The sequence below is a fragment of the Camellia sinensis genome, chromosome 5 (assembly GCF_055761805.1).
Source record: "Camellia sinensis isolate YWXY chromosome 5, ASM5576180v1, whole genome shotgun sequence".
NCBI classification, from domain to species: Eukaryota; Viridiplantae; Streptophyta; class Magnoliopsida; order Ericales; family Theaceae; genus Camellia; species Camellia sinensis.
In genome coordinates this window covers 53,314,106-53,334,694 of record NC_138965.1, presented here as the reverse complement: position 1 = coordinate 53,334,694, position 20,589 = coordinate 53,314,106, and the positions used below count along the sequence as shown (strand labels likewise).

Sequence of the window (20,589 nt, the reverse complement as noted above, 5' to 3'; positions counted from 1 at the left end):
TATTCATCATTTCATCAAATGATGAATTGATATTTGTAAATGGACTTAATTAATGAATATTGATAATGTTATCTGAGTAATAAAATACGGGACGTGACATTACAGTTCACACACAGCCACACTTACCCAATGCCCTCACCCCCACCATCCTAACACTCAACCTCTGACTAACACACACCATTCTTCAAATAAATCACTCCACAGTCATTTTCTCGGTCAGTGGGTGTCCACACTCCATTCAAAACACGATGACAAACTAACGTCCAAATTAAAACCTCGCACATTCGAATAATTTTGCATCCTATTTGTTTGCACGGCCACATTGTTTACTGCAAAATCCACTGCATGTACACATACAACAACCAACTTCCGTCCCCACAACACATTTCACATTAATGTGAAACCAAACAATCCATGCATTGTGTTTTTTGCGTGTCACACGCCTACGAAACTTATGCTTTAAATTGTCCATTACAAACCAAAACAACCTTAAAACATAGGTGTATATCGATACTTATCCACATCCCAATCACAAACATTCCCAAATACAATCTGTAAACGTTAGCAACAAAATAATGTGAGTAAACCCAAAAACCATTTCAACACACCAAAAAACCTAATTCTTCCAATGTACTTTCATAAGAATGTAAACTAATCACAAAATATCATACTAAAACAGATGCGACAATAGTGTTAGTTCCTATGAATTAATTTCGTATCCTATTTGTTTGCCATGGCCACATTGTTTTGTGTGAAATCCACTTCATGTACACCAACAACCAACTTCCGTTCCTACAAAACACAACACAATAATGGGAAACCAAACTACCCATGTATTCTTTTTGTTGTGTACCACACGCCTAAGGGACTTATGTATTTTATTTTCCATTACAAACCAAAACAACATTAACACACAGGTAATTACTGATATTTATTCACATCACATGCACAAACATCCCCAAACACAAGCCTAAACGATAACACCGTTCCAATGTGAATAATCCAAAAACCATTTCAACACACCATACATCCTACTTCTTCCCATGTACTTCAATAAGAATGTAAACTAATTACAAAATATAATACTAAAATAGATACGACAATAGTAACACAAAACACAAACGTTAACAACGTTTCAACGTGAATAAACCCAAAAACCATTTCAACACACCAAAAATCCTAATTCTTCCAATGTACTTCCATAAGAATGTAAACTAATCACAAAATATCATACTAAAACAGATGCAACAATAGTGTCAGTTCAAACCATGCCTCACGCCCCCCTGCTTGCTATCCCACGCTCCAGGTCATTCACAAATAACTTCACCATGTTAGCACGTAATACACTACAGTTACCTCCTTGCAATGATTGCCCCACTTCAATGTGATGCACATGCTGCCTCATTATAGCGCACATTATTATTGCACAATCCAACCTGTAGCAATTAAAATACAAAAAAAAGGCGTAATACATATATGTTTTTAAATAAACATGCACATTAACAAGTGCACCCATTTCCGTTCAACTTACGCTTCAGGACGTTGTTGAGGACAATCAACAACTGATTCCAACGGGATATCGAAATCTTGCGTGGCCACGAGATCATCCATACCATGTTCAACAAATGATTGTCGCTGTACCTCAGTCACAATATTTTTCTACAAGAAAAACGTACCACATCACACAACTCCATATCTTAAAACTACTATACCATTCAGTTATTCAAATATTACCCATCACATACTTACCACGTGCATAGCTTCGGCATATTGCGCACCCCCTGTTCCATTCCTAGGTCTCATCGAGTTGTAATGCTTCCAGCTTCCAACATTCGTATCGTACACAACAAGCGTCCAATGGAAAAGGTGACAAATGGGAAAATGAATATAACGAGCGCCTCTTGCAGCAGACAAGTTACTCATTACATAATTATTACGTGCCGCCACATTGTCATTCTTCATCATATCCTGCACACCACACACCGTTTGTTACCTTGATGAAACACATACATAATAACACAATCACAAACATACACACAACGCACTGACCAGACATATACTGCTGAAAAAAAATGAATTCTCTGGGAAGTCTTTTCCGGCATTTAACCTTGTTTGCTCATCGGAAAGCACCTCCGCATATGCATCAATAACCTGCCACCATACACATTGATCACACACATAACACCACTATCATGTAACACACACTGCATAAGACTTCCCCAACACGAAACTACAAATAACAAACCATACTCATAACCATTATAACTTACATTCCCACGTACAACACCTTGTCGGACAATCGCTTTCACATCTGAAAAATAAACTGCGTTATCGTCACCTCGGCCAATCCATATTAAAGCACTGCACACATCCCAACAAAACACCTATCAACTTACCACAACTCGTTACATAAATGCTAACACAAAACTATCCGTAACAAAAATGGGAAAAACATAATTACACAAATAAACCAAAAAACCCACTCACCCATCACCGTATCGATCATACGCAGAGCTAATAATGCCCTTCTCCTGCTCCGTCATCATCTTCCAAACAGTATGCTTGTTGTTAATACCAAAACCAGAGAACTTGCTGCCGCCCCCAATTGCTGTCTCCACGTCAACTACTTTCCCACCCATTACATCCCCCACACCATCACCGGCAACGTTGTTTGGCAACATACAAGCATTACTGTTCACCTTTCGCTGCTGCACTCGTAATTTCGGATAATCAAATTCTGGCAATTGCAAATTTTTTCGTACCTTCTCCTTAATGCTACGCACAAACGAGTTTGGAGCTCCAACCACATGCCCACCTTCTGCACTTATCGGGTTGATCACAACCACTTGATGTTTGGCACACTGCACAACATCTGCAATCACACCACTGTCGATGTGTTTTGACGACGCTGGGATAGATGTTACGGGTGAGGCATCCACAACAATCTCCGCATATGCCGGCATGCTATGTTGCTTCCCTCCATGTGATTCGTACCCGCAACCACCCTTGCCAGCCACACCACCCTCATGCCCCAAGTCCCCTACCTTAAACCGTTGCATCACATTGTGCACCGCTTGATCCGCCAATTGTTCTTCAAGAATGGCAACAGTTTGCCTCAGTTTAGCATTTTCTAATTGAAGTTTCTTCTTCTCTTCATCTTTTACCCTAAGCACACTCTCAAAACCTTCAACAATATGTACTGCCTGTATATCATTCTTTTTCTTCAGTCGAACAACTTCTTCTTCCAACTTTGCGATAACGTCATCTTTGTCAATGTTGCTCACTCCAAACTCATTCACGTCTGACTCAACTCGATCACAACTGACTAATCGGCCTCCCACCCCACCAACGATTTTGCCCGTGCCGATTTGGAAACCCAACTGTTCCCCACCACATAATACATCTGGTCTTAACATCGTGCTTTGTCCACACATTTTTGGTGTCTCAGGCAGATTCCCCCTATCTTCACTATTCGTATTAGAGCTATCAGCAACTTTCTTTCCACCATCTGCTCCCACCTTACACCCTTCCGTCTCATTTTTGCCACATCCATCACACCCACCTTCCTTAGCTGACACATCCAAACAATCTTTGGCAACCATAGCATCCCCTCTCAATATAAACATTTCATGCTCAGCAGCAACAAGCTGTCTTGGATTCACCTGCACATAACAGTCATGTTAGCCCACCACATGCACCATGTTACACAATCAATTGTTCTTAATATGTTTAACATTCCAATACCATAAAGTTGAGTGGGCCCGACAAATTCACACCACGAACACTTGCTAGCAATTCATTGACATTCCACTTCAGGAATCGGGGGAACATGTGCGCAGAGTTAGCTTTCACTACGGATGTGTGTTCACATAACCAATACTGCAAAATAAATCAAAACAGTCAACACAACAAACGGAAGCCTAAAATTAAATACTGTACATCATTATTCTCAGTAATAAACGATTTTCTACACTTACCAGTAAAGCAATAACACATCCGGTCACTTGATGTGGTGTCCGATGGAAGTCTCTAATGGAACTCATCAACATACTACGCACCGCACCAGTCCAATCGTACAACTTCATGGCATCCAGGTTGTCCACATACCGAATAAAATTCCAACTAACGTTTTCTCCTGAAGTTGAAAAAAACAACTTCACACAAACATACAAGCAAAGCAGCTTTGCCGTATCCTCATAATCAGTATGCGTATCACCCTCTGATGCATCAACTAACAAGTCCCTAACAAGTTTCGTTGTAATGCGAGTTACACCACCGCACCTTCGTTGCACAAAATCCGATGTTGGCCTAGAACGGGGTGTAAAGTCTAAGAACGCATCCCCACATTGCAACCCAAACAAAAGCCTCACATCCACATCGGTGAAATCCACACTACGCCCACCAATCACAAACATCCCTGCTCGTACACTGTAAGTCCGAATAATGCTAACTACCAAATCATCACATTTTCTGAATTTGTTGTAGTCCAACTGATTTATGAGTATTGCTTCGAACAATAACCAGAATGGTGTCTTCCGCAAGTGAACGAGGTGCATATCTTTCAACTTAATTGCGTACACCATTTTCACCACACCTGCTATGTTGGAACGGAAATGTAATCTTTGTTTTGTATGCATATCAGCACCACCTGAACGAGCCACAGTTTTCGGTTGTACGAATAGGTTGCTCCCTTGCAATTTACCTCCCACATTCTTAGATGTCGACGCTTCCTCTGCGTATTTCCTTTTGCGCTCACACGACCGTGTCCACGGACTCGACAGCCTAACAGCTTCTGCATTCAAATATGTTAAGCCATCACACATAATAAAATAGAAGCCACAAAAGCGAAAAATCAAACATACACACATTACCAATGCCATTGTATGGTTCATTATTGTTCAGTTCTCTACCATATTACCAAAAATGTTTACACAACCGGACAGACAAACAACACGTGAAAATGTTAACATCTATATGACCACCTACCATTGAAACAACCACAAAATACAATCAACAATCAAAACTACCCTACTCACACCTTGACACACTCACATTCAATTTTGTTCGCTCATTAAAACCCATTCCCCACAATACGTGAAGTTGTTAACACATCCATTATCTCACACCACTGAAACGACAACAACTCACCATAAAAAAATCAGTATAATATGCTCAAACACACACCGTAAACAATCCACGTACGAACACTTCCACACAGTCACACGACCAACCACATGCAACAAAAACCAATTACATCACGCCCTTACCCCACAACCCCACCGCATCACATTGAACATACAGCCCCACACAACACATACGACCTCAAATCAACAGGCCAACAATAAATAAACCCAATCCCACATCCTAGCAATCGAAACCCCAAATCGAGCCCCAACCTCCCACGCGTTGTCCCCCACGCTCACTTCATTTTTTCGTACAAACCCCCCCTCCCAAATATAAATCCAACCACAATTTCACATTGAAAGTCACACAGACACATCAAACATAAATCACTTCACACCTCATCAAATCAAACTCAATACAATAGCATGCACAAATAAACACTATGTAACGAAATAAAGAAATACTTACGTTTCCCAGACATTGTCCACCCGTACGTCCAAACTTCTTGCGGTTCCACCAGACACAATGCAGAGGTTCACAACGATAGCAACGCTACCCCCAAAAAAATTAGGGTTCCACACCTGCAATGTTTGACACAATCAACCCACCAACACAAGTGATGCTCCACCGATTTAATGTGCGCATGATCCCACCAACATTATACATCCATTAACACATCCATTCAATTTAATTTGCTTATACATCTTATTTTACATTCATTCTTATCTGTTCATTATCTAGAAATAGTAATATTGTCTAAAAATAAAAATATTGTCTACTTCAACATGACACTCTTAAAATAAGTTAATAAAATTTAATACCGTTTATTGAAACAAATTACCATTATACTCATAAAAACATACATTTTCAATTATAATTTTTTTTTTCAAAACTAAATTACGTAATAAGATGAAAGATGATTTTGTAGTAAGTTACTTCATCATATTTATTGAGAAAAATATTAATCAAGATTTTGATATCAAATTTATCATTGATGCTTTTATATATATATATATATATATATTATAAAAAGTGTCGATTACAATATTTTCAAATAGTTAACTTTACTAAACGGAGACATATTAATAATTAATATTTTGTCAAGTTAATGCAGACAAGAAATATGTTCAATTATATTTTTGTTTTCAATTAAGTTGATAAAAAAAATGTCCGATTAATAGTAATATTATTCAATAAAAAATTACATGCATTTTTACATAGATCAGTCCTGGTTGTCAGTGAAATATCATGGACAATCAATAATACAAAAAGCATAGCCCATGAATTCGCAATTTTATACAACCGACCAAATCACGAAATGTCTCTGTAGTTATTTGTGTATATTGAGTTTAAATAACTTTTTTTATGTCCCAAAGGGTCAAAAGGAGGGAAAAGTAGGATTGGTCGGTGGTTAAGCAATTACGCAAAAAATAAAAAAGTAACAATAAAAAGAAAATAAAAGAAAATAATATTATTGCTTTTCTATTGATTTTCTCTTTTTAAGGTGCATTCTCTGTCCATAATATAAATTGGAGGAAGTAATTTGAATCCGTGGGGTTTACTATGAGTTGTATTTCGATAATTTGAATAATTCATTTTATCAAATTTTTCATTGTGGATATCACCCTTTGATTCACTCACACACGTCGAATTTGACCCTTTTAACTATATGAATCATCGATGTCTAAATTGACAATATACCGGAATATTATCACAATTCAATTTAGCCCAAAAATTGCCAAACTGAGTATTCACAGAAGGTTGGAGTTGCCACTTAACTTTTAAGAAAAACTAGGAAACCGTAACTCCATGTTAATTTAGTGCACTAATTCGTCACAACGAAAAATCTTAATTTGGGAGTTTACGCGCTAAAGGAGAAGGTCATTGGGCTTAGGGTTTATGATTTAAGATATGCCAGTTTCCAATGAAATCTCTGAATCAGCAGAATTCAAAGACATTGTTGGAGAACCGATTCAAATATCACAGGAGGCGATCGTAAACTAAAAGTAGATTATAGAAAGAGGAAAAGACAAAGAAGCAAGTTCTTTCAAAAGAAGTGGTATCTTTGTTGATTATAGTGAGTGTGAACTAGAGCACCTTTCTTGCCAAGTCTTTAAGATTGGTCTCTATTAATTTCTTTGAATGCGATTTATTTCCTTATTTAATTTCACATACTCTATTTAATTTTCAACAATGATTCATCCCTCATTTTTCTCTCACCCCCTTTGACCCCCTCTCACTCTCATTGGTTACATTTTCTTTTTCTTTTTCTTTTTTTTTCCTGCTCCTCCAATCACCACCTGCCACGTGGCAAAGGGGGTGAGGGGGTGACCCCCAAAAGGGCCAAAAGGGGGTCCCAAGCATTATTCTTTAATTTTACATAATCTTTTAAACTAAATTTACCATCTATGTGAAACACATAATATAGATCATATCATTCTAATTTGAATATTTGCATATTTGGAATATTTTGATTTGGGAAAATCTTCCCACAAAGAGAGAAAGAAAGTCTTCCTTAAAGAAACAAAAATAGGAAATATCTTAATTGAAATGATACGACCTCCAAACATGCAGTTATCTCAAATATATCACATATAGCAATTAAATCATGGAGATATGGCAATGATGAAGAATATGCAAGAACGCTCAAGCAAATGAAAGAAAAAGAAAAATATTCATCAAATATGCATAATTGTAGATGCTGTAACAACTAATTTAAACATCATAATATGAAACTCCAAAGATCCGAAAGACACTAATATGATGTATATGCAATAAATTCATGGATTGAATTCATAAAGCATCTAAAAACAGAAAAAATGCAGCGATATACATGGATGAACAATGAATATACCGGACTTATATGTACGATATGCAAGTTATGAATCCTAAAATAATCTTACAATAGGCAAAAAGTGACAAAAGTAATAAAATACAATGAAAAAGTACTCTAATGTCATGGATTATACATGAACTATGTCTAACCATTATCAAAAACAAAAATCACGATTATAATAAATGAAAACAATAAACAACCAACCGCTAGTTTATAAGGTCAAACCGAAGAAAACGCAACAACGCAAGTTATGAATCTTAAAATAATCTTACAGTAGGCAAAAAGTGACAAAAGTAATAAGATACTATGAAAAACTACTCTAATGCCATGGATTATGCATGAACTATGTCTAACCATTATCCAAAACAAAAATCATGATTATAATATATAAAAACAGTAGATAATAAAGAACCAACCGCTGGTTTATAAAGTCAAACCGAAGAAAACGTGAGAACTTGGCAAAGATGGAGGCCAAAATGCTTAGAAGTTGTTTGCTGTGATTTGTTTTGCTTTTGGTGTGCCAGAAAAAGGAGAGGAGAGGAGAGAGTATATACAGCCTTAGGAGGCTTGGGGGCAAGGATTAAAACAGGTAACAAAAATCTTCCAAAAAATTAAATGTGTGTTTATTGATTCTGTAATGCGGCCACATGTGTGGACTTGGGAGTTGACTTAGGATGTGCGGTCTCATCTAGGCTAGCCAACGGACCTACAATGCTTTAGTCAACAATTTTGACTTTAGATTATCTTATTATTTAACAGCAATGATAGAGACTCCCTTTGTGGAGGACCCCACAACCCCCTTTGTGATCCACACCATTCATAATGTGGACCCCACACATACGTGAATAGGCCCCACATATCATGAATGGTGTAGATCAGTAAAGGGGTTGTGGGGGTCCTCCACAAAGGGAGTCTGACTCATTTTTCATTATTTAAAGGTGTCCGATTAACTCTAAATTGACCCTTTTTTTTTCTTTTTTTTTTTGAGGAATATACCACAGATATATATATATATATATATATATATTTGAATAGAAAATAAATGCATAGTTCAAGTATAGAAAGAACAAAATTAGCAGCTACCTAAAGCTGTTTTTGCCGCTACATGAGCGGCATGCACTAGGGATGACAATGGTGGTTAATGGAGTGGATATTAATTTTTCATCTCTATTTTTCTATAATTATTTTTTTCATTCCCCATTCCCTATGGATATTACTCTACCTATTTCCTAATGGGTTTGAATTTTCTCCAACCCAACTTGACCATTTTTTACTTTTTTAAAAAAAATTCACAATCAAAACTAAATATACATTCAAGCCTCGTTTAGCAAATTAACATTTTAGTCAAAAAATTAAAAAGTTACTAAAAAAGCCAAAAAGCCTATAACTTATACAAAAAAGTCAAAGATTCTCTTTTCTCTCTACTTTTTGCACATCTTTTCGTAAAAAACCAAAGAATCACCCCAAATATACTAATTTTTTGTTATCTCATATTTTAGTCAAAAAGTCAAAAAATTACTAAAATAGCCTATTCTCAAACGAGGCCAATCTTATTTTATTTTATCTGGCTCAACAACAAAATCAAATACACATATATTAACATTGTCACATTATTTTTGTCAAATTTTAATATATTTAGAATTTTTTAAATTATTTAGAAAATTTCTATTCCTACAAAAAAATTCCAACTTTTTTAATTTTTTTTTTTAATTTTATGTATCTCATTATCCTCTCTATTAATTGATTTTCGATAATCTAAGGTGAGTTGTTATTCTCATTTCCATCTTCTTCTTCTTCTACTTTTTAAAAAAAAAAAATTTATTTGCATTTATTAAATGAATTTTCTTGTTTCAATATCTCCTACAATTGTTTTATTGATTTCTCTCTAATTTGATGGTACCGTTAGATTGAATTTCCCAATTTTCATCTTAACCGGTGATCGCCTTAATTGAAATTTTGTACATTTTTGTCTTTAATTTTCATGTTTTGGTTATGATTAATTGTGCATTTTTAATCAATATTCACAATCTTGTCATCGCTAGATTGTCGCCATCGCAAATTGACAATGCTGTAGTGAGAGGATGAGAAAGAGTGAGAATTAGAACTCTAATTGTAAACAGAGTAGTGAAAACTAGGGATGACAATGGATAGCCTACCATGTAGATATCTATGATGACCCAACCCAAATACATGAGTTTTCTTCTTTTTTCTTGTCCGTCGAGTAGGGTAAGTGATGTTCTTTAAATCTCCACCAAGGATGGGTACCCACTAATTTTCCCTTTTTTTTTTAAGTACATCGAAAAATAATTTCTCCATATGTTTTCACTACTCTATTTACAATTAGAGTTTTAATTCGTATTCTCAATCATCCTCTCACTACAACAACGGTGATTTGTGATGGCGATAATCTAGCGATGACAAGATTAAGACTATCGATCAAAAACACACAATTAATTATAACCAAAACATAGAAATTGAAGAAAAAAATGTACAAATTTTCAATTAAGGTGATCACTAGTTAAGATGAAAATTAGAAAATTCAATCTAAGGTTACTATCAAATCAAAGAGAAATCCAATAAAATAATTGCAGGAGATATTGAAATAAGAAAATTCATTCTACAAATGTAAATAAAAATTAAAAAAAAGAAAAAAAAAAGAAAAGAAAAAGATGGAAATGAGAGCAACTCGCATTCAGATTATCGAAGATCAATTAATAAAGAAAAGGAGATGCATAAAATTTTAAAAAAATAAAAATAAAAAATAAGATGGAATTTTTTTTGTAGGAATAAAATTTTTCTAAATAAATTTAAAAAATTCTAAATATACATTAAATTTGACAAGAATAATGTGATAATGTTAATTAATGTGTATTTGATTTTGTTGTTGAGCCAAATAAAATAAAATAAGATTGAATGTATATTTAGCTTTGGTTGTGAATCTTAAAAAATAATAAAATAATAATAAAAAAATGTCAAGTTAGGTTAGAGAAAATCCAAACACATTAAGAGATGAGGAGGGTAGTATCTATAGAGAATGGGGAAAAATAATTATAGGGGAATGGGGACGGGAATTAATATCCACCCCATTAACCCACTATTGCCATCCCTAGTGAAAACATATGGAGAAATTATTTTCCGATGTACCTAAATATATATATATATATATATATATATATATGGGAAAATTAGTAGGTACCCATCTCCGTCCCATCCCGAGTGAAAACTTAAAGAACATCACTTATCCTATCCGACGGACAAAAAAAAAAAAAGGAAAAGCCTATGTATTTGGGTTGGGTCTCCATGGATACCCACAAGGTATGTTATCCATTGTCATCCCTACAGATACATAGGAGGTGTTTGGAAAGAAAGTTTTTAGTTTTTTTGGCTAAAATAGCACTAAAAGACAAAATTGACTAAGGGGTTGTTTGGGATGATAAATGTACTTTTTGACTTTTTAAGAAATATGAGTTGAATATGAATTGGGTTTGAAGTGATGTGGTAGAGAGGTGATGTGAAATAAGATGACGTGACTTAAATAAGATAATAACTTTTTGATTTTTTAGCTTTTTTAGTTTATCCCAAACAAGGCCTAAAATAGCCAATAAGACAAAATGTTACATTAAACTCATAGTCATTTTATTTTTTCTCTCACAAACATCACATTCAACTACAAAAAAAATTCAATTATCTTCCTAAACACAAATTTTAACTTCCTAAATTAGCCCACTAAAATAACAACTTCCCAAACACCCACATAATCAAACCCAGTACATATATTGATATCCACTAATACATTAAAAATATCCCAATCAATCAAATGGCCTTGATGGAGTTGCCTAACTAACTCCTGACTATCAGTGAAGATCTTGATAGATTTCACCCCATGTTTAGTACACCATCTGAGAGCTTCCAAGCATGCTCGAGCTTTCACAAAAATTGCTACAGGTGCATTAAAGGAAAGATGATTTGTAATAATTTGTTGACCGAAGTGATCCATGCCCACCAATGCAGCTCCTCCTTTAAAGGAGTGCTTCTGCCAAGCATCATCTATGAGCAACCTGTCAAAACACATACGAGGGCACCATGAAGAATTATTAGTAATGACGAATTGTCGTGAATCTGTGGCATGTCTCGAATTTGGAAGATCATCTTGTTGATTAAGATGAGTTGCAGATTGAGAATCCCCAACAGGCCACTCCATTCTCCTATGAACCGAAGCACTTCCATAGGATCAACATTAACGTGATCAAATTTGCCCTATTTCAAAAAATCCAGATACCCCAAATACTTTTGCAGATTCCAAAATAGCCCAATGATCTGGTGCACTCGGAAACCATTTAGGCAACCAATCTTTCACCATTAAAGGCCCACCATTATCAAAATCAAAGCCAAGCTGTGAACCCCTCCATACCCTTCTTGAGATTGAACACTTGAAACAAAGATGCTCTAGAGTTTCTTCTTGCTGAAAGCCTCGTAGACACTCCAACTGAACATCTAATCCCTTACTTTTCAAAACAGCTCTAACTGGCAAAATTCTATGCACTAGTTTCCACATGAACAACATCCATTTTGGCGGTATTTGAAGCTTCCCTAACTTTTTCCAAAAACTCAAGACATCCTCATTTCCATTCACCAAACTATGTTCTAATGAAAGATGATATGTTGTTTTAACCGTAAACTTGCCATTCTTAGAATGCCTGCAAACTAACCTTTCTAAAGAATCAACTTGTGGAAGATGAATATTCAAAATATGATTTACCATCAGAGGGAAAAAACAATCGCATCAAATCAGATCTCCATTCTCTCCTTTCTAGATTAATTAGGTGCGATTACCTGAAGGAAGAGAAACACCTACCAACACCCTGTCCAACAAGACTATTATTTACTGTTGGCACCCATTGAAATTCAAAAAAGGTCAATTTGTTGACCATTACTAACTCGCCAAAAAAGGCATTTCTTTAATAAATCCCGTCCCCACAAGATACTACGCCAACCCCACGAACATCTAGAGGAAGGCTTGACAACAAGGAAATTAGCTCTATGACAATGCTTTTTGATTAAAACTTCACTGAGAAGTGAAGAGGGCTCGTTCTAGACTCTCTAAGCCACCTTAGCAAGCAGAGCTTGATTAAAATTCCCTATCCAAACCCACCCTTGACTTAGGCAAACAAAGAGTAGACTATTTCCTCCAATATAAACCCTTCCCATCATTATTCTTCTAGATAAACCTCCCAATAACACTTCGAATTCTATTGATAAAATAAGCTGGAGCATTGAAGGCTGAAAGTAAATACAATGGTATTGAAAGTAGTGAGTGTTTAGCTAGGATACATCTACCCGCAAAGGAAAGCAAACCCTTTTTCCACCCTCATAATCTAGTAGTGAATTTATAAGCAGAATAGACTGAAAAATTGTGCCCTTTCTACCTGAAAAATCCAAGGATGTCCCCAAGTAAACCCGAGGCTTATCTACCAATTTCATACCTAATCATTCCTGTAAAAATTGGCAAAGCCCCGCCGATGTGTTGGGACTCACATATAAATCCGACTTATGAGCATTAATTCTTAGACCTGATTGATAACAAAAGGCCTCTAGAAACCATTTAAGACACCTCTTCCAGAATCAACAGCATGAAAATCAGACAATCATCCGCAAAAAGTAAATGTGACACTCGAGGACTGTGTTTACTAATAGCAATTCCTTTACACACCCCCTGCCTATCCATGCTCAAAAACCAGTTGAGAGAACTTGCATCACTAGAAAAAAAAAAAAAAAAAAAAAAAAAAAAGCGAAAGAGGATCCCCTTGTCTTCAACCACATCGTGGTTGGAACCAATCAGTTCTTTGATAATTAATCAAAATCGAAAAAGATACTATAGAAATACACTGAAAAATTAATTGAATCCACTGAGGACTAAAACCCATAACTTCCAATACCTGAATGAGAAAACCCCAACTGACTCTATTATAAGCCTTGTTCATATCTAACTTAAGAGCAAAAAAAGAAGTCTTACCCTCTTTCTTTTTACGAATAAATTCCAACAACTCATGAGCCAACAGAACACTATCAGAAATCAACCTTCCCGGCACAAAAGCTTTCTAAAAAGAGGAAACCAAAGAGGGAAGGACACTACAAGGTCTATTGGCAAGGACCTTCGCTACAACCTTGTACAAGACATTACAAAGACTAATTGGTCTATATCGTTGATAGTTTGCGATGCTTTAGATTTGGGTATGAGAGCAAAAAAAGTTTGATTTAATTCCTTAGGTATCACACTCGAATTTAGAACAGACAACACTACCTCCCTAACCGAATTTCCCACTATACGCCAATGCCTTCGATAAAAAGCCGCAATAAGACCATCCGGGCCCAGCGCCTTCAATCCCTCCATTGAGAACACCGCCTCATCAATTTCTTTTTCCGTAAATGGGGCATCTAACAAAGTCTTTTGGTCACAGCTTAGTTCACAATTAATAGCATTCAGTAATTCAAAATGGGACGGGAAATTAACACCAGAAGACGCACCTGATTGCTCAGGCTGAAACAGCTTTCTGTAGCGCTTCACAAAAAGTTGTTGAATCTCATTATGATCCGTAGTAAAGGACCCATCTTGTTTTTTTCAAAAAAGCAACCCTCTTCTTGTTTGCACGGATGAAAGCCATCATATGAAAATACCTCGTGTTTCTGTCTCTAAGCATTAGGCATTTCTGTTTAGCCTTTGCGCCCAATACAACTCTTGTTTTTCTAACAAACAATCTGCCTTCCTTCTCAATTCCAAATCCTTACATCCTTGTGTACCCAAATTTTGTTCCTTCTGCAACTTTGCCAATTGCTGCCTTAACCCATTAATTTGAGCAGCCAAACTACGGTTGGGTAAATTATGCCAATGCTTCAAATGCCTCAAAACCATATTCTGATGTTGAAACAACCCGGAGATACTTGAGCCTGCAACTGGATAAGCCCTTGCTTTCTTCACAATCAGCTCCATTGTTGAGTCCATCAACCATGTGGCTTCAAAACGGCTTCCTTTCCATTTTCGAAATTCACAAGGATTTGTATCAAGAATAATTGGGCTATCATCCGATCTCTGGATCAGAAGAGCTAACAGGGACACTTTCCTGAACATTTGCATCCAATCCAATGTGCCCATTGCACGATCCAATCGTTCATATGTGGTCGCCAGCCAAGACTTATTATTTGTCCAAGTGAACTTAACCCCCCGAGTAAGGACCATCTATCAATCTATGTCGATCCACAAATTCCAACAACCAATCCATACCCAGAACTTGCGATCTTGCTGAACTCTTTCTTTTAAACGGATGTAACACCTGATTAAAATCCCCCCAAATCACAAAAGATTTATCCAATCTATTCAAAAACCATGATACATTATCCCATACCCCTCTAAGTAGCACCAACCTCGGATGACCATAGAACAACAAAGGCACCCACTCTTGTTTCAGGTCTTCCTTAACCTGTAATGCCAAAAATCGTGCACATCAATACAATACCTTTACCTCTTGAGAATCATCCCAAGCAGCCCATAAGCCCTCACTATGCCCTTCACTATCTATACCTGTCCAAAACTTGAAACCTAAAGACGATCCCAAAAACTTCAACTTCTCAGCTTTCATCTTGGTCTCAATAATAAATAATAAGTTAGGCTTCTGAGATTGGGTCAACAAACGGGCTGTTCGAACTGTCAAAGGGTAACCTATCCCTCGACAGTTCCAGTTGAGAACCTTCATGGCGATGGAGGAGGTTGTTGTGGTACAACCTCCTCGAAAACCCCTTTTAGATTTGGACTACCTGGTACCAACAGAAGCTCTAACATAGACTTCATATTATATTCAACTAGAAAGTCTTCTTCTCTAACCTGACTCTGGAAAGCTCTTCCCAGGGTTTGATCTGTTTCAGATTCCGAACATACCCTCTTAACTGATGAGGCATTTTCCTCGATAACCCCACTATCACCTAATCTCTTGCGATTCCTCCTTGCATCTCCACCCAATATCGGACTTGCATCTCTTCTCTTGATCTTCCCACCCTTCAAACGTACTGGAGAAACCTTACGCTTGCGACGTCTAACCGCAAATTTAGCCATCTTCCTATGCTATTGGGTTACACGTCGTTGCCCCATCTTTGTTCTCCAACCCCCGTGAATATTCCGACAGAGTTCACGTCGACGTCTGAGGACATGAATCCAGCTTCCATCTGTCACCTATGTGATTATTCAGTACTCCGGAATATAAACACGTGGATTGGTGGAGAGGGCTCACGATTTATGTTAGACATGGGAGAAGAACCTAAGACTAACTAATTGCTAATTAGTTTGAAGTAGACACGTGGTGCTCCGGGGGAGTATTGAATAATTTCCCTATCTTCTCTAGCCGGAGGTATCCAAACTGAGAGATTGATTACTTGAGCAAACCTGAAATCAGTCGTTGGGCTTCAGACACCCATGGAGGAGGAGCCCACTTCTAAATCTCCACCAAAAGGGCTCTGGAAATCAGTACGAAAAATTGGGCCCTCACTCTCAGATGAACTATTGTCTCTCCCTTAATCCATATGGGCTTTACTTTTCCCTTTAAGCTTCTTGTCAATTGATAGAATCATCACAGATATATTTTTTTTACACTGTAAAAAAAAAAATATATATATATATATATATATATATAAAAATATTGAAATTCTATCAATTGACACCACTAAGTGTAATAGTTCCATGCCCATCATCATATTTTTGGAGAATTATCAGTGATGATTTTTAAAAATTATTAAATATTAATAAAAAAATATAATTATAATTATTAATATTTATAATATTTATTATTTTGCAAAATTATTTTTCTGCCAAGACTGATGTGTGTTATTTGCCTATCACGTATCATTTCCGTTCTGAACTTGCTTCCAAATCAATCCCATTTCTTGTCCACTACTGCCTTCCATCCATCTATTCATATTTTTATTTTGGGTAGGTTACAAATACATTCTTTCAAATTTATTTAAAATATAAATTATCTTTTGTGGTTTAAAAAATTATAAATATATTCTTGTCAGAATTTTTTATTTAACAAAATTAATTCAAAAAATAAAATTTCTAACTATTTACCTATACAATAATAAAATCATCTAAATTATTAATTGAAATAAAATTTAGCATTATTAAAAACCGTTAATGAAGTTGATGATTTATTAACAAAACGACCTATTTGTTATGAAATTATAAACCTTAAGGGGCATAATGGAACTTCTAGAACTACATAAAGTAATTTGTAATTTAAGTAAATTTCAGGAGATGTGTTTATAATTTACCCTTTTATCTTTTATTTTTCAAGTTCCATTCTCATCACTATCAACATAAACAGAATATGACGGTACTACTTTTTAATAGAATAGAATGCTTAAACAAAAATGTTTTGGAGCTCTAAAATATGGGTTCCAAATGAGTTCTAGGAGCGGGCTCCACTTTATTGATGTCATATTTTGACCTTTTTTTTTATTATTTATTTTTAACCCTTGCCACATTACTAGAGCTCTCTTTAAATCTCAAAATTTAGAACTCGCTATCATTGTTGAATGTTTAAATTACAACTTTCCAATTTTCCGGAGTAGTTAGTGGGTATTTCTGACATAATTATTTAAGGTTTAACTCTTGAGATCAAGTCGCGAGAAATAAATTTCTTGTAAATTTTTTAGTCTCTGCGTGAATGATTTCCCTTTGATCAAACTGAAGAAGGGATTAGTCAAGTTACACGTAAGGTTGGATACCCCTTACAGTTGAACCAAAAAAAAAAGAAGCTTAAATTACATAATGGATCATGTTGGTTTGTAATCTTCAGACACAGGAGTGATGAGATGAGAAGAAATATCGATGGAAGGATCCAAAGTAAGAAAAATAACAAGCCGAAAATTAATAAGACATTAATAAAGAAGTGTTAGCAAATATTTTAATATTATAATGTGTTATAAATTATTTGTGTGATTGGGCTCGAAATAACTTGTTCTCCTAGTTAACCCTTTCTTTTCCTCCAACAAAACTTGCCCACCAGGTCAAGTCTTTTTGTCAACCAAGTCAAGTCAAGTTCTTATCCACCAAGTCTCCAAGAAAACTTGGCCACTAAGAAAACTTGCCCTCCAAGTTACCTCTCCTATAAATTGAGCCTTTCACCTCTCTTGTTCGGAATATAAAAAATAAAAAAAATAAAAAAAACTAACTTAAGGGAGAGAGGAATCTAGAGTTTAAAAAAAAAAAATAAAAGTGTTTGCTAGTTTCTTATTTGAGAGATTATCAGGCAAAGAAATAAAGGGTGCATGTGATGAAACTTTGGGTTCAACCAATTGTGCAGTATTGGTGAACCATACGACTTTGTCAGGCTGTTGTATCCTGAGAGGGACAAGTCAAGGTTTTTTCTACTGCATCGGTGTGAGGCTTTGCCTAACCACAGAGGGCTTGAAACTCCTTAAAGAGAGCGAGTTTTTCGCGCCTCAGCCCTTTCAATAATTATTGTAATTTGTATTTTTTGGTGTTTTATTTGTAATTATCACCAACAATTTTAAGGAGATTCAAATAGTAAAATTCATGGAGCCAATATTAAAGAAGCCCAACGAGAATACCAGCAATCTCAATAAGCCCTTCCAGTTCAAGGGAGCCCATTTCAAGAGATGGAAAGGTAATGTGCTTTTCTACCTCAGTCTCCTCAATGTGGCCTATATCCTGACCGAGAAAAATTCGAACAAAGTCTCCACTGAAGAGATAATCGATGAGGAGTATACGCTCATCTTGAAAAAAATCATGAAATACAATACAAATGAGTATAAATGTTGGCATTATCTTTTGAATTGTCTTTCGGATCAATTTTATGATTATTATGATACTACTTACACCACTGCCAAGAAAATTTGAAAAGCCTTGAAGAATAAATATGACACAGAAGAGGCAGGCGCTAAAAAATATGCTGCAAGCCGTTTTTTTCGCTATCAGATGATAGATGAAAAATCAGTGGTAAAGCAAGTCTAAGATTTTCAGATGCTAATGGCTAAAGTTAGATCCGAAGGCATCAAAATTTGAGACAATCTTGTTGTGGCAGGTATTATTGATAAACTACCATCATCTTGGAGGGAGTTTTAGAAGTCAATGCGTCACAAGCAAAAAGAGACGACCTTGAAGACTCTAATCACACGAATTCGGGTGGAGGAGGAAGCACGAGGACAAGATGCACTTATGACACAAGAGCATTCCACTGCAAATGTAAACTTAACTTCTGGAAATACTTTAGCTGAAGGTAGATTTCATAAAATAGTCACTTGAATCCAATTAAGAAAATCTGGAAAAATACTAGAAGGCCACAAAATAAAAATTACCCGAGGCAAAAGAAATGGAACCAAAAACCCCCTTCACAAGATCTGGTAAATGTGACATGTTTTGTGTGTGGCAAAAGTGGGTATATTGCTCGAACTTACAAATTTCGGAAACAACAGTCTTGACCACAGGCTAATGTTACCAAGGAACCATTTGTGGCTATGATTACAAATATTTTTATAGTTCAATCTATGGAAGGGTGGTGGGCAGACTCTGATACCAATAGGCATGTCTGCTATGATAAAGATTGGTTCAACGATTTTACTCCTTTTAATGAGGAGATGACTGTTATGCTTGGTGACTCCAGGTTAACCAAGGTGCTCGGATGTGGGGATGTTGAGCAGAAATTTACCTCTGGATGTGTGCTTGTTCTAAAAGATGTGTTGTACACACCGTCCATGAGGAAAATTTTGATGTCGAGTTATTTGCTCAACAAAGCTAGTTTTAAGCAAACTATTGAATCTGACCAATATGTAATCACTAAAAAAGGCATATTTGTGGGGAAAGGGTATACCTGTGATGGAATGTTTAAACTAAATGTTGAGAATAAGAAAACACATGTTTCTGTTTACATACTGTCTTCTATGAATTTTTGGCATGCTCGTCTGTGTCATATTAATAGCCGATATGTGGTAGTCATGAGTAGTTTAGGATTAATTCCCAGACTAACAAATAATTTTGAGAAATGTGAAGTTTGCAGTCAAGCAAAAATAACTAAAAGGCCTCATGAAAGTATGGTGAGAAATACTGAATTGTTAGAATTAATTCACACTGATTTATGTGAATTTGAAGGAATTTTAACATGTGGTGGAAATAGATACTTTATCATTTTTATTGATGATTTTTCAAAATATAATTATATATACTTGTTGAAAAATAAAAGTAATGCTTTTAAAAAATTTAAAGAATTCCTTTTTGAAATTGAAAATCAATTCGGTAAAAAGATTAAAAAATATAGAAGTGATAGAGATCGGGAGTATGAATCTTTTGGTTCAACTCGTTTGCTCAGTCTTTGGGAATAATCTATGAAACTACTCCAACATATTCACCTGCATCTAATGGTATAGCAGAAAGAAAAAATAGAACTTTAACTGATTTAACAAGTGCCATGCTAATTGAAGCAGGTGCTTCTTCAAATTTGTGGGGAGAAATAATTTTAACTGCATGTTATGTTATAAATAGAGTGTCACATAAAAAAACAAAAGTTACACCTTTTAAGTTGTGGAAAGGGCATAAGCTAAATTTGAGATATTTGAGGGTTTGGGGT

General features: G+C 35.7%; 1 protein-coding gene and 1 long non-coding RNA gene across 2 annotated transcripts; both read right to left on the bottom strand.

The window, feature by feature from the left end:
• Window positions 1-961: 961 nt before the first annotated feature.
• Window positions 962-8,561, bottom strand: LOC114288621 (uncharacterized). Its single transcript, XM_028232139.2, has 10 exons — window positions 8,377-8,561; window positions 5,593-5,705; window positions 3,978-4,792; window positions 3,745-3,879; window positions 2,488-3,662; window positions 2,271-2,361; window positions 2,050-2,151; window positions 1,750-1,968; window positions 1,532-1,659; window positions 962-1,436 (listed from the first exon to the last, which is right to left on the bottom strand). The coding sequence occupies exons 2-10, from the start codon at window positions 5,603-5,605 to the stop codon at window positions 1,274-1,276; spliced, it is 2,841 nt and encodes a 946-aa protein (XP_028087940.2). The 5' UTR covers window positions 5,606-5,705; window positions 8,377-8,561; the 3' UTR covers window positions 962-1,273.
• Window positions 8,562-11,576: 3,015 nt separating this feature from the next.
• Window positions 11,577-16,185, bottom strand: LOC145790632 (uncharacterized). Its single transcript, XR_014329499.1, has 2 exons — window positions 14,486-16,185; window positions 11,577-12,018 (listed from the first exon to the last, which is right to left on the bottom strand). It is a non-coding gene; the product is annotated as an uncharacterized LOC145790632 (long non-coding RNA).
• Between the last annotated feature and the right edge of the window lie 4,404 nt (window positions 16,186-20,589).